Source organism: Simochromis diagramma, unplaced genomic scaffold (assembly GCF_900408965.1).
Source record: "Simochromis diagramma unplaced genomic scaffold, fSimDia1.1 OVJJ01000302.1, whole genome shotgun sequence".
Taxonomy (NCBI): Eukaryota; Metazoa; Chordata; class Actinopteri; order Cichliformes; family Cichlidae; genus Simochromis; species Simochromis diagramma.
The window spans coordinates 2,547,423-2,563,427 of record NW_024386792.1 but is presented as its reverse complement, the minus strand read 5'-3'; the positions used below and the strand labels follow the sequence as shown (position 1 = coordinate 2,563,427).

General features: G+C 40.0%; 1 protein-coding gene across 2 annotated transcripts in view; it reads left to right on the top strand.

The window, feature by feature from the left end:
• tll1 (tolloid-like 1) overlaps window positions 1–14,078 on the top strand; it is a 56,759-nt gene extending 42,681 nt beyond the window's left edge. For both annotated transcript variants that reach the window (XM_040023786.1, XM_040023787.1), the window contains 5 exons: window positions 2–127; window positions 3,087–3,214; window positions 9,655–9,868; window positions 10,153–10,403; window positions 12,354–14,078. In XM_040023786.1, coding sequence (XP_039879720.1) covers window positions 2–127; window positions 3,087–3,214; window positions 9,655–9,868; window positions 10,153–10,403; window positions 12,354–12,488 — 854 coding nt within the window. In that variant the 3' untranslated portion in view covers window positions 12,489–14,078. The remainder of the gene's footprint in view (window position 1; window positions 128–3,086; window positions 3,215–9,654; window positions 9,869–10,152; window positions 10,404–12,353) is intronic.
• The last annotated feature ends 1,927 nt before the right edge of the window (window positions 14,079–16,005 follow it).

Here is a 16,005-nt window from a genome sequence, read left to right as displayed (position 1 = left end):
GACAAAGACGAGTGCAGCAAGGACAACGGCGGCTGCCAACACGAGTGCATCAACACGGTGGGCTCCTACGTGTGTCATTGTCGCCATGGCTTCGTGTTGCATGAGAACAAACATGACTGTAAGGAAGGTGGGTTTCATGTGCATTCACACCCACACACACACTGGCATAAAAGCACCGGAGCACACGTGCATGCTGTCGCGCATCAACACAAGCATGTGCTCATTCATAAGAATAGCCATCATCCATCACGCGCTGTCCACACACATCCACATGATAGCAGGCTTTACATTTGAGGGAGTTTTTTTTCTTTGGCTTATATTTTTTCACATAGATTAAAGGGACAGTTCACCCCCAAATCCTCTGGCCTGTGGCGCTATTTATTCATCTAAATTGTTCAAGTGAGAGTTGTCCAATTTCTGGGATGTCCACTGTAGAAATATCTGCAATATCCTGAATATAATAAAACCTTATGGCATTTGCCTTGGAGTGCGCCCCAGTGAAAAAGGAAATTGAAAAATGCCGCAGGAATGTCTTTTTTCCTGAAACCATGACCTTGCTTTCTTTCTGTCAAACTACACCCACCAACCAAAGAAGGCATGCAGCTAGCTAACGTTAAAGCTCAGCTGAGGGGAGACGCCATCAGTACTTACATCCTGTCACGCTGTCACTCGCATGAGCCTCGGGACAGGTAGAGGCATTCTTCCTCTTGGGTAGTGAAAAGCTTGGCAGACAGAAAGAAAATAGGTGCTGGGTGAACCTGCTCAGACCAAAACAATGCAGGCAAAATAAATAGCACTACAGGCAAAATGGAACACAAGTTTAAGGTTTTATATATCAGGATATATTAAGAATCAATTAGTCCTCAACAGGTCTTAAAATGAGGTAAATACAACCTCAGGTGAACTTCAAAACATGACATATTACACAATGTTACTATTTCTTTAACAAAAACTGAGACAAAATCATCAGCAAAAATTAAAAACTTAATTATATATTAAGAGTATTTATTTTGTGTACTGAGACTAAAAAAGAAACAGCTTTCACATTGACATTTACTGGCCCTGAAGGACAGTTGGCTTACACTGAAAGTCATCAGACCTAACTTGGACTGTTCTTAAAGGACATTCCTGAAACAGAAACACACCGAGTCCAAATTAATTACCACAGAAATGTCCCACAAAACTGTGACATTATAAATTATATGTAGGGGATTAACTTCAGGAGATGCTCCACTCTAAACGACTTGATACTCTTGAACTTTTCTCAGATGACCTAAAAACCAGTTGGCAGTCTCTAAAACTCTGTTCACTCTGATGTGTGTGAGAAACGGACAAAGGGTGGAAAAAAGTTTTAGTTTGACAGAAAACATTATTTATTAAAGGTTATTTGCACTTTCACACACACACACTTGCACACACACACACACACACACACACACACACACACACACACACACACACACACACACTCGCATAAACACACACACACACACACCCTGCTGAATGGACATATTATACACAGCTCTTTGAAGTTGAACTTTTGAACACGTACACACACACACTCACAACATCAGCACTGACATACACACCTCACTAAAGACTCCCCGTGATGCTCATAAAAAGACTCGTGTTTCAAACATCTGGGACCTTGAAAGCTTTGCGTGTAGCGTTGTCTTCCTGTGTGTACATGTGTGTTTATATGTGCACAACACCAGTGTAAGCCGTGTCACACTAATTCATATTCCCGTCACATGGCCTGTGCCCCTGTTTATATATATACATGAGCTTCGGCTTGTTTGAGAAGATTTCAGCAATTGTTGTTACACCCTGGATTCATCATTAAGCATAATTGTTACTCACCTTTATGGCTTTTCACACCAGTGGGAAATATAAAAAATGACACACAGCATCCTTTCAAGTCTCAGGGATCTCATTTTAAACTCTTGCAATGACTTTGAAACTGTTAGTTTTTACCAGCAACTCGATCAGATTGTACCCATGGCTCTATCTGTAACATGAGATGTTACACTCTTCTGTAAAAACAAAACTGTGTGGAGATTTTGACATCTGTATGTGATACTTTGCATGCTAGAAAAAAAAAAAGAAGCTTTTTCAGACTCACGTGTTGTTCTTGTGGATGCCATTTCATGCTGTACATGAGTTTGGTTTTCCTGAGAAATAAAAGCCATCACCTTCAAACGCATCGTCTTTGTCGTGTGCATGCCTTTTGCCTCCCCGCACCTTCACAGAGCCATAGCATTTGTCTCATTAAAATCGAGTGCATGAAAATGCCATGTGTGACTGTGTGTGGGCTGCTCTGGATGACTTTAACCTGAGACAGACTCCAGGAGGAAAGTAGTCAGTGTTAACAAACAGCTCCTGTGTGTTTCCAGACTCATCCATCAGTGACAAATGAAGTGCAGCTGATATTTTTCAGTGCGCTTTCTGAGATTCTGTGGCAACAAAGAGGTGACTGCTGAGTACGATTTTCTATAATGTAATGAGTAGGTGGAGCTGACAAAGCCTTAAAATCAAAGAAAGTGGGTCAAATGACAGAGTAGTCGTCAGGAATAAAAACAAAAACCACTGAGTTTGATACTTCTCCAATGAATGCAATGGTGTTTAGAAAAGCATTCAATCTTTAACAGACTCTGAATGTTACATGTGCAGGCATGGTTACACAAATGTACACTATTTGTCAGTCTAAACTCACTGAATGCATATAGAAAGCATTCAGGCCCACCTCCTCTCCCAAATCCAAAATAATGATATGGTTCTTACTTTAATTACTGCATACAAATAAATAGTGTACATATATATATATATGTACTCAGCTACAGTATAGAAAGTGCAAAGGTCCCACTGCAGTGTTTGTGCAAAGCTTGCTGCCAATTTCAAGTGAAACCCACTGTGAACTTGTCACCAGGATGTGCTTCTTTGAAATCTTCTTCTCTCATTTAGTTCTTGTGTTTCTCTCCTTCCTGTTCCTTTTCCATTTCCTCTGACCTTTTCCTGTGCAGCCATGATTTTTAAACTTCCTCTCTGTGTGTGCTCTTGCGTGTTTGTGTGTGTGTGTGTGTCTCCAGCCGAGTGTGAGCATAAGATCCACAGTCCCAGTGGGACCCTGAGCAGCCCAAACTGGCCAGACAAGTACCCCAGCCGGAAAGAGTGCACCTGGGACATCACAGCCACACCGGGACACAGAGTCAAAATTGTAAGTGTGCGTCACGTAAAAGCGGGTTCAACATTGTCAGGCTTTTCTTTCTCTGTGTGTTTTTCCTGGAAATCACAGGAATGCCACCCCACTGTAACGACGCACCGTTCTGTCTGTGGGGTCATCTTGTATGGTAAAGCCTTGGCTTGGCTTCTCCTTTCGTGTTCCACTTATGAAACCCAAATGTGAATGAGGGAGAAAGTGCATGTTTGTATATTTGGGCTAACTGTGAGTGAGTGCTCATGCATTACAGAAAGGCCTTGGGCAGCGGCCATCTGTGTCAGTGTGCCTTTCTACGCCTGTGTATGCGTGTGTGCTGCCTACACACACACACATGTACAAAGTCTCTTGCGTATTTTCTAATTTGGTGCACATGTATGTATTTATAAGACACCATTAAAATTGAGCTCCAGTACCATTTAGTGAAGTGTTTGTTTCTGCTGCAGAAACTCAGACATTTCAGTGTTGCCTCTCTAGAGAAGTTGATGTGAGAATTGCAAGCTAAGCATAGTTTTAGCTCCAAAAATCTGAATGGTTATTTGGTCCTTGGCAGTTTAGGAAGTCATTTAAAGGGAGAATATCTAACTCTGAACTGTTGCTTGATGGAGGTGATGACAGGGGCAATGATAATGGTCTTTCTGTGTGGAGTTTGCGTTTCTCCCCATGCTTGCATGGGTTCTCTCTGGGTACTCTGGCTTTCTCCCACGGTCAACTGATGATTCTTAATTGCCCATAGGTGTGATTGGTTGTCTGTCTCTCTGCATTAGCCACGCAACAGACCTGCAACCTATCCAGGGTGTACCCCTGCCTTTTCCGCCTCCCTGAATTGGATAAGTGGAAGAGAATGGATGGATAGAGATGGAGACATGTCAGAACAACAAAACAGAAAACCAGCGATGACATACAATCTTTGGGGGGTTTTTTCACTTCAGAGGATAAAATGACAGCTGATGTTTGTCTTCAGCTTCTAAAAATGTTCATCTTGACCAAACATTTTATTTAAGAACGTAATAAAGCACAAGACAGGTCAACTAAAACATGTTGAGATGATGCTGTGAACAAGACATAACCTTACTTTACATCATGACTGCTTCCACTGTTTGTCCAAGAAATGTTGCAAAAAGATGATTACTTGTAACTTTTCTCTTAAATATATTAATAATTTAGTTTATACATTTCAGAAAGTTCAGAAAATAGCGCAGTCCACCAAAGATAAACTATAATATGTATTGTCACTCGTTACGAGTATTAGTAAGACTTCTCAATTATGAAGCCAAAATTGGTTTGAGTTTCAGTGGCATTTAAGATTAAAGAATGGCTTTAATCTGTTAATTATTGCAGCCTTCAAGTAACTTTCTGTTAGTTGACTGTTAGACTACTACTTTTACTTTCTAAAGGTATGAACGTCATAAGTGCAGAGCTCACATTTGTTCTCACAAGGGACTAAATAACAGGGGGAGGAACCTGGCCTCTAATTGGTTTGTGGAGTTGTGTTCTGAATCAGTACTGGTCAGAATTTAATCATATTTATACAAAATAACCACCTAACACAGGGGTGTCAAAGATAAGGTTCAGTGGCCAGAATCGGACTGACACTAGACTCCAATCTGGCCAACTGAATGACTGAAAATGTGAATGCCGGCATACATGTTGGACTTTTTATTGTAGTTTTACAGCTTTTACTACTGATAAAGTCATCCTCCATGGCCATTCATACTACACCTAATTAAACAATTAGATTACAGAAAAGTTCTTCTTTTTTCACCATCTACTCTAGAACTACTATGAGTCTACAAAAGAGACATTTTCTGTAAAATAACAAAAACTTTGTTTTATACATACTACGAGCTGCAGGAATTTCTCTATAATTTTACGCCTTTATTTTTGACAGTTTAATCTGATGTTGTGTTCTTATGTAGAAAAAAAACAGAGATAAATTGTTGACATTGTGAGGCAGCATGGTGGTGTGGCTTTGCAGCAAGAAGTTCCTCAGTTTGACTCTCCCATCTGGAGAGTCTTTCTTGTTTTACAAGAAGCTTGCATGTTCTCCCCGTGTTTGCATGGGTTCTCTGTGGGTAGTCTGGCTTCTTTCCATGTCCAAAGACATGTGGTTATTGGGGTTAGGTTAATTGGTGATTCTAAATTAGCCCATAGATGTGAATGGTTGTCTGTCTCTGTGTTAGCCCTGCATCAGACTGAAGACCTGTCCAGGGTGTATCCCGTCTCCAGGCCCCTCCAATGCTCCTGATAAGGATCAGAGGAAGAGAATGGATGCATTGTTGAAATTGCACTTCTTTATCTTATATCTTAAGATCTTAAGATATAAGATCTTAAGATATAAGATAAAGATATAAGATATAAGATAAGATATAAGATCTTATATCTTAAGATCTTAAGATATAAGAGATATAAGAGATTAAATGTGTATTAAAATTTCATTGCACTGACAGAAAGGGGAGTTTCACTGGCCGGCCCACCAGAGATCAAAGCACGACACCTACAACGTAAAATGTAATGCAAATGAGTTTATTACCTCTGTCCTAACAGGTCTTCACGCAGTCTGTGCTCAAGGTCAAGGTCACATTTGTTATTTTCGAGGCAACAACCTGTGAATTGTGATTGATTATGAGCCAGATGAGCTACTGCGTCACCGATATTCTCGTATAAAAACACTGCCGTGAGCATATTTAAAGAACAGGGTAGAGTAACTGTGTTCTCAGCTAATGCTAGCAAGCTTGTCTAGCAAGGCTCATCCACTGCATGGGTGCACAAAACAGACACAGGAACCTGCTGCAAAAATAGTCCAGTTCTGTGACTAGCAGACCTCTGCCAACTACAGTACAGCCATCTATGTCAGCCGCCCTCACCAAAACAGCCACTCTTTTAATCATGGATAATTTGAAGTCTTAATGCAATTTAAATGGGGGATAAAACTGTTTATTTCAGATGTAATGTAGATGTTGGGCTTTTTATCGGAAGGTCTGTGTGGATTGACTAACTTTTCAAACAAACCTTGTGTTGGCTTCATGTTTCAGCTCCAGAGGTTGGTTTCAAAGAAAAATAATAATAAAAACAAATACAGAAGAATGAAATCACTCACATGCTCACATTTACACAGGATGCTTTAGATAATCCTCCTAAAGTCATGTTCCCATGCATGTGTCTCTCTCTATCCAGCACACACACACACACACACTGTTGAAAGGATGCATTATACGTTTGGCTCTTCACCTTACTTCCACTCTGCAGCCACAATATGGGCTTGTTATCAAAACTGTCATCCATCGTCATTTAGTTTTTGATAATCTCTAATGACCGCTTATGTAACCAAAACACATTACATCATCATCTGCGATAGCACAGTTACGAGGTTTTGCTCCCGTTTTGAATGTAACTTTGTAACTTTGTGTGATTCAAACTCCTTTGTCTTTATGTTTTTAATATTACTTGTTGTTTTGTGCACTTTAGCTTTACATATATCTGTGAGGACCAGTTTTAAATGTTAGACTTGAGGAGTGAGGGCACTTTTGTTTTTGTTTTTTTTAGGGGGGGTGAATTAGGTCAGGTATTAAAATTCATTTGATTTAGTGTTACAGTCAGCTTAGAAGTAGGGTAAGGGCTAAATCAAACGATGTATTCCCCTTATGCTAGATTTTGAGGAGTTTTTTTGTAGTTGTATGTTAGTAAACTCTCTTTTCAATAAAGATATATGCATTTCAGTGAGTATGCACAAAGACATGAGTACAAATGTGTGCATATAATAAATAGGGGTGCTCTCTTTCTCCACAGTAATGACATCAAAGAAGGACATATAAAATGCCAGAAATCTGAACATGGCATTAGGATCATTTAATTATTCCTCACTCTGTCTGGCACACACACACACACACACACAACTTGCTTGGATGTAGTACACGGCTCAAGTCAGACCATCAAACCAGTGTCTCGCTTGGTTAGAAATGGTTAGAAACATCTGGAAAACATCACGACCTTAGAATCAAACACTTCCCATCTGTGTAATGAAATCCACCCATCAGCCCACCTTCACCCTCCTTTCTGCTTCAAGTCAGTTGGTTTATGGAAAAAAAGAAGAAAAAAAAAATCAGAGTGTTGTGATGGTTATGGTGACGTGACAGACCCAATCAAGTGTGTGACTGTGTGGGAGCGAGGCCTGCAAGGTGTTATGACTCAGCTCACGGTGACATGGTTGGATTATAAATCGTGACACTGTGTACATGCTGGTCCGCGTGGAGGCATTGCATGGGCCGGGGGTTTCTTCTCTGACGCTCAGAAAGAAAATAACATTTGTTTTCTAAAACGAGATTGTATCTGACTGATAGATTAACAGCCTAAACGTGATATGCAGCATCCTGCATCTTTCATTAAAAAAAACAACCCAGTGTAATATATCATGCAGCCTGGACAATGACAGGAATTATTTTTAATCTGCCACAAATGGGAGAAAGAAAATGAAATCAGAAATAAATATGGGGTTGAGGAGACAGTGTGTATTTTCTTTTGTATTGTGGCCTCAGCTAATTTTAATTACTTTCTAATAACTTCACTTTGCTTTGGGATTTCTTAGACTGACAGTACTATTGACCAGGGATGTTTGGGAAGCTTTAAGCATGCCCCTGACAGGCAGTCAGTTAGCTCATTGGGGACGGAATTTGGGTATCTCATGCTTAATTAGAACCCAATAACAGTGCAATAATGCATTTCCATTGCAGCTACATTAACTCATGTTTACCTCTCTTTGTTTAAAAAATGATTTGATGCTTAATGAAAGACTTACCGTGAAGATATTTCTTCATAAAAACACACAATACATTTGGAAATAATCCATTCTCTTCCTTCAGTCTGCTCTTCTTTGTGTTTATTTTTTCCTTCAGCTCGCACATGTTGTCTACATTCCTGAGTTCTATAAATAATTCTTTAAAATAATAAAGCCCTCACGTTTTGAGACTTTGTAAACACTACAGAAATATTTTTCGTACCTACAAGCTTGTTGATCTCCGAGTTCTGCTCTTCGTGCCTCACATGGACAAATTTAATCTGCTTTACGGAGCCAAGCAAGCAGATAAAGTTAAGCCCTTTCCTTCAACAGCACCTGGATGAAGAAGTGAGATGGAAAAGTGACTTGAACAACTTTAGGGATTTTATTCGTGCCGTTCTCCAACTAATGTCGCTCAGAGAGACCGGTGAGGGACCTCAGAATGCCTGCCTGTTGCCAGGATGATACAAATTCAGGAAAAGAGAGATTAGATTAGTAGTGCAGCGTCTTTACGAAAGGGTTCTTGCATATTTAGAGATTTTTCAGAGCATGTTGCCTTCACTGGATAGCAGAAACAGATTGAAAACAAAGGGAAAGAGAGAGAGCGAAAGCAGCAAAATGAAATTCAGCAAAGATGTAGTGCCAAGAGTTAAATCAGGAACTCAGCTTTTTCTTGAGCAAACAGGGTGACAAACATAAGGCCCAGGGGCAGAATCAGCCCAACACAGACTCCAATCAAGTGCACTGAGCAGCTTTGGAAAGCATGAAGAAGCACATACATTTTGGACTTTTTACTTTAACAGCTTTTTGTATTGATAAAGACCTCCCAAATGCCCCATTCATACTCTACCAAAGTAATTAAGTAGTAGATAAAAAATTAAATGACAGAAAAGTAGATCCATGGTGAAAAAAATAGGACATAATCTGTGCATTAACAAAAATGTTCTGTTTTAAATTTACCAAACAGTCTGGGCAACGACCAGAACTTTATCTAAAAGTTTACACATTAATTTCTTACAGTTTAAGAGATGTGCTGACAGATTTCTTTCTTTTATCACAGCAGCATTTCTTTCAAGATTCAAAGTGTTTATTGTCATGTGTACAGAAGAAATAGCATTTCTCTGTGCAATGAAATTCTTCCTTTGTTGTCCATACACAAATGCCAAGTTAGGTAGGGTTGAAGGAAGATATTAATATAAAGATATCTTAATAGCTTGTCTTTATCATAGAAAAACTTCTACACACCAGACAAAAGAGGATTTGCACTGGTCTGGCCCACATGAGATCAAAACGGCCCATGATGTAAAACGAGTTGGACATCCGTGATCTAGCATATGACACCATAACCATGCTACCATCACTCAGAACTGTAAAACCCTAAGATTGAATTCTCAGAGTGACAACAACTTACATGTTTTTTAGAATTACAAACTTGAATTGCTTGTCACCTGCCAGCCAATCATGCAGATACGTGTGTAAGTTCGTGATTTCATCAATAGAGAAATGTTTCGACACCAACTTGTATAAAGGTCACTCTTAGCACTTTTGTGAATATTGGAAGTATCCTTTTGAGTATCTCTGGTAGCTCCTATAAGGTTCTTGTCTTAACACCCACTCATTCATTCATTCTCCGTCTCTGCCATTCTCCCCGCTTCCTTCTTTTCAGACCTTTAATGAGTTTGAGATCGAGCAGCATCAGGAATGTGCCTATGACCATCTGGAGGCGTTTGACGGGGACAGTGACACAGCCACCATCTTGGGTCGTCTGTGTGGCAGTAAGATCCCGGAGTCGCTGGTGTCCACTGGCAACAAGATGTACCTACGCTTCATTTCTGACGCCTCAGTGCAAAGGAAGGGTTTCCAAGCTTCACACTCAACAGGTCTGTGGTCATATAAATATCCTTATGTAGTAAATAAAGTCGATTTTTTAAGTCTGTTCTTGGAACACTGTGCAAGACCATATCTGTCGAGAGCATCACTCAAAGTCATCAGCGTAATTAATTGAAGTTAGGAGCAATGTCCCCCTCTAGTGGTCTTTAACAGCACGTGCATGCTGAAATAACCCGTCATGAAATCTGACTTTAGTTCTTCACTGCTGGGAAGAACAAAAAGTGCCCCAAAAACCATTTTTTTCATACTTTTTTCTTTCTTTGTGCCTCTTTAGAGTGTGGAGGTCGGCTGAAAGCAGAAGCTCATCAGAAGAACCTTTACTCCCACTCCCAGTTCGGAGACAACAATTACCCGGGTCACACTGACTGCGAGTGGCTGCTGACGGCAGAACAGGGCTACGGCATCGAGCTCAGCTTCATTACATTTGAGGTGGAGGAGGAGGCCGACTGTGGTTATGACTACATCGAGCTCTATAATGGGTATGATGCCAACTCACACCGACTGGGACGCTTCTGCGGTTCAGGGGTGAGTTACCGTTATTTTCAGGGAAGTCTCTGAGTTCTGTAAACTTGAAAGACTTGTGGAGGACTCGCCACATGTTTTAGTGGTCGACAATGAAACACTTCAGGTTAGACATGAGTTTGCTTTGGCACTTTGAGTCAGTGAAGCTTTAACTAGTTTTATAAATGTGCATTGTATTACTCTGCAATGTTAACTTTTGCAGCGTTCACGATTTATTGAAATGTGCAAACATACATAGGAAAGGCAGTATATAAGGCAGTTTTAATGAGCTTGAAAGTCCACTTTTATTCTTCAATATAGCCTGAACTCTCTTAGGCAGATTTCTTGTCATTTCTTTAAGTAGTCTTCAGGAATAATTCTCCAGGCTTCTTGAAGGACAGTCAAAGCTCCTCTTTGGATGATCCCACGCTGTTTCAGTAACGGTGGGGAAGCCAGTCCATGATAGTGTTACATTGTTTGTTTTTCTATCCAGATATGCTTTTACTGCATTGGCAGTGTGTTTAAGATCATTGTAATGCTAAAAATGAAGCTGTCTACCAATCAGACAATGTCCAGATGATATTGCATGGTGGATCCAAGTGTGATGATACATTACTGCATTCATAATTTCATCAATTTTGACACCATCCCCAACACCACTGGCTGACATGTACCACAAACCATGATAGCAGACATTCACTGTGTGGTACCTTTATTTTAATCACCTCCATACGTATTAACAACAATTTGAACCAAAAATTTTAATTTGGATTCACTGATTCTCAGTCCAGTTCTTTGGATGTTTGACATACCTCAGCCTTTTACTTCTGTTTGCCTTGTTTAAGAAAGACCCACAACATTTTTGATGAAGCTTCAGTGAATAGCAGCTAGATCTTAAGGGCATGACTTTCTGTACATAATGCCAAGATATGCCAAGTTTTCAGCAAACAGCCTTTGTTGGTGCAAAAATACTCTTTTATATATGTCAAACTGTCTTATCTGTGACATATTTTATAAATTCAACAAACAGGTTGCTCATAACAAATTGCCTAAATTTACGATTTAAGACTTTTTCTTTGCTAAGTTATCTGTTTTGTGTATATACAACACTGTTTCATCCATTGAGAAGGTATTTTTTTAATGCTTGGATGATTCATAGGTCAGTGTTAGTGGCTTAACAAACAAAAACAACATCATTATGAAAATGTTCAGGTACAAGGACTGAAAATTTGTGAAAAAGCAGCCAATGTTTTCCTTATAAAACGCCGTTTTTACCATTTCTTCCCGCAGTAAATATAAACAACGATAGTATTCAGGAAGAAAACCAAACATTGCATATATTTTTTATCATAACTCTGGTTTTCGTGGCCTATCAACACAATTTAAAAACTGGTATAAAGTCCACGCTTTTCCAATTGTTCCGTCTGTCCTGCTCACATCTCCAATGGTTGTACACGTTGTCATTAACGTGGCTTCACTCCACATCAGCCGCTTTGCTAGCTAAAACACCAGTGTCGGCACATAAGGACGCTGTCATAGCCTGTCGACGTTGATTAGCTGCGTATATACGAATGTGAATCGCATTATTGGCTGGACTATGGGATAAGGTGGCATCGTTCTAATACCATACGGGAGCAGCCAGTCACTCACTGACTAACACTGCAAAACAGAATTGTTAACATATTTACTTTAATTTCAATTCAGGTTACTTTTTTTTTTTGTGCGCAACGCAGATTTTTTTCTGCGCAGAGACCGTGCTAGCAGTGCGCAATTGCGCACGCGCGCAGCTTAGAGGGAACATTGCTGGAGAAGTGTTGCTTAAAAGCACTTTAGAAAAGCAGAAGAAAGTCTGGCTGCTTGGAAGCAAAATATATAGAAATTAGTCAAGACGTGGATCAAAACTTTTGCATAGTTCTGTATCCTGAAATATATAAAAGCAACCTCTTCACTGTGTGTCTGTTGTCCCTTCCTCAGCCTAGAGAGGGGATTTACTCACCTGGAGATGCTATGCTGATCCGTTTCCATAGCGACGACACAATAAGCAAGAAGGGCTTCCACATCCTCTACACGAGCACCAAGTTCCAGGAGAACCTTCACACCAGGAAATGACTACAGTCGTAGCCCGTAACCTCTGACCTCTGTGCAGCCCCAGCCACTGTTACCCTGACCTTCACCACGGCAATGAGAAAAGTACAGCTCGTCCCCTCTTGGCCAGCTATGAGAAGAAGATGACTCTTCTGTGGATATCTGTCTCCCTCTGTGGCTCCACACAGGTCACTGCACTCCGAGATGAGATGAGGAAAAACATCGAGACTTATCAGCAAACACTTGGGGGATTGCGCTGATGACCGCGCGAGCCGTTTTCACGGAGGAGATGGTTTTGTTACCGCACATCAAAGCTATGTGATCAGTACAGGACAACAGGGTTGCAGGAGATCCATATAGATTCACTGAGATACCCGGAGCTGAAAAAATGCAAATAAAAAGCACAAACACTAGTTTCATATTCGGAGATATAAACCGTGGATGCCAAAGAAACTAAAGACCTTAAAAATGCATCCGAGGAGGGAGTCCAGAGTCTGGAACCGTGCGACGTACTGTGATCAGACGGCTGCTTACCATCCACAGTAACCCACGACAAACTGCTGACAAACATTTTTATTGCCTTTGAGGCCTGGGAACTGGTCTCTTCAGCCCAGCTCAGAACGGCTGCAGATTATTTTATTCCATGTCTTTGTATTGTAAAACTCATTGTGTTTACTGTGTGAGTGTGCGTGTGTGTGTGGGGGGGGGGGAGAACAAAGAGGCTCGAGTCTGCCCTTTGCCCTTTTTGTTGTTTTTCTTGCTTACAGCTTATGCAGATTGTGGAATAAAAAGAAAATAAAGAATATTAAATGCAAATAAAGACTTCCAAAACGATGTGTGATGTTAATGTTAAGCCTCACTGTAAGTTGTGGGTGTGACCAGTTGCCCTTCCTCCACAGTGAACATGTGATTTTCTTTTTTTCTTCTTCTTCCCCAGTGGATAGCAGAAGGGAATATTTTACACAGCTGTCTCTTGAAAGTCAGTGACTGAAGGAGAGATTCCCATGGTGCTAAAAATAAAGAATACACTGAAAGACTGAATGAAGGCTTTCAAATGGAGACAGCGTGCAAACAGCACTCTGCAATCAACAGCACTAGTCCTATGGAACTACAATATTGCCTTAGAACCAAATGTATGCTATCGGACGTCGCTCTTACGTCTCGTGTCGGCGCCATGTTTTGATTTGTTTGGTGAGATTGGTTTAATTGTAAAAAAAAAAAACTAGCAACAGAAAAAAAAAACATGAAACGTGAAGTCCGGGTGTAAGACGATATCTGCAGTGCACGTGTGTTTGTGTCACTTTTGTGGTTACATGCACACATACGCGTGTTTTTTGTGCATTTAGGGGGAAAAAAAGGACAATTCGAAGGATATGTGTTGCAAATGGGCTGCGTTGTTTCTCTTAGTGTGTTGTAGGTGATTCTAGAGCAAATGTGCGTGTGTGTCTTTTAAGTTGTGTGTTTTTAAGTTGAATCTCTCATTGCTGTATGTGCCAAGCTCCAGGTGACCCTGATCCCACTGTTAACTGTAGTTTTTGCTTTATCGTTCCACCTCTGGGTCTGACATGACGTCCTCTGCATCGGTCATTAAAATACACACAGGCTGAAGCCACACTCGTGTTCTCTTTGTCTTTTGTTTTTAAAGGAAATATTAATCTGTTCATAAAATCCTAGCATTTACCTTGAGGTGGTTATCATGTGACAGCATGATATCCGATATCTGAAACCTTCTCACAGCATTACTTTCCCACTTTTTCGGGGATGGCAGAACATTTTCTGAGAATTTCAGATGAGTAAGTCTAAGACCAAACCTGACCCTAAATCCATTTTTGAGATAATAACCCATAATTTGGACTTCTTTAGGAAAATACATCAAGATTCAGTGTCAGAAACAAGCTTCCGTATGGATTTTCACTGAATTTGGTGATCAAATTTATAGTCACCAGACAACCCAGTCAGTTTTTGTGACGTCATCACTTATCCAGTGACACATATTGTATTTTATAAAACCTCAATTTAAGACTTGACTTGTTGACTGGGTCAATGGTCAATGGTAACTTTATTTGATAGTCTGAGACTGTTGGGCAGCTGGGTTCTTTCTGTAATGTCATCAGGGGTCAGCCTGCATTCATTTAAATAACCTGCCACCAAAAATGTTTTGATGATGTTACAGCATCGTGTTTTATGAACACGATCACTTTTAGTGATCATTTTTAAAAAGTTTTCAGAGAAACTTCAGAGAATGCTTTTGGGAACCAAGTAAAACATAAAGCTCTGTGACTTTCATCTTTCAGAAGGGCAGAAACCTGTTTAAGGTATGCGTATAGGGCAGTGCATCACAGAGCTAACACACAGACAGAAAAACAATCACAGTCAGAATTTGCAACCACCATTTTACCTAACAAGCATCTCTTTGGACTCTGGGTGCAAACCCACACTGGCAGTACAGATGAACTCTATCTTTGTTACTGGATTAAATTTAAGTTTCATTGTTCAATAATTGTTTATATATATATAAAAGAAAAAACAACATCGTGGATCTTCAGTTCTATTTGTCATGCTGAAAATATGAATTCCTCATTGTCCTCTAACAGGGAATTGCACAAATTATTAATAATTAAATTGATAAAGATTTGGCTTCGTTTGACAAGTTGCCATGGAAACATAAGGGTTTCTCATACATGCTGTTTTTTTCCATTATTACTTTTGACCCCGACACCTTGTTTTTGACCTTTGGATGCAGTATGCACGTGCAGCTCGAACGCCTACTTTCTACCTTTTGGCATTTCGAGATGAATTCCTGATTTGTGTTATCTTATAGTCTTTCATTCTTTACTCTCTGGCTTCAACTTTTAATTCAAACACTGCTATTTGTAGATTTAACGATGCTTACACAACGTGCCAGAGCGGGAGACGTGATTGGACAGCTGCTGATCACACAGGAACGTCATCACAGAGCTAAGTAACAGTCGTCCAATGAGATTTTGGACTTTGGCGCTACTAAATAATTTTATACTTTTAAATAAACTCGTAAAAAAAAATCTACAAGTATTCAAGTGGCGCACACTCCGCATAAAAACACACAGCCACAGCGAACAGCAGTCCACTCTCTCTTGTGAATGAGTTTTTTCTTTGTTGGACTCCTGTAAACATCAAAAAACCACAGCTTTCCAGCATGAGAAGATCTTAACTCATCTTACCTTTATAAGATCAGTTTAATGAGCTTCACTTGTCTCTCATTCGGCGCAACAAACTCCCAACAGTTTGATGCCGCTGCTTTATCAGGAGACAACCACTAGAGTGCGCCCTTAATGAGTTTTTTAAAGGTCAGAGCCCCCAAAAATAAAAGAAATCATTTTTTTTTATTAGAAATCTGTTTTTCTGGTATTCTCCCAGATGAACACAACACTGATTAGAAATATTTAAAACTCTTGAATAATCTTTTAAAGGCATACAAGGCTGTTAATTTAAACTTTCATCATGGGGAAAACTTTCATGTACATGCTGTACAACACTTTTTACACTTTTTAGTCATTAAAAT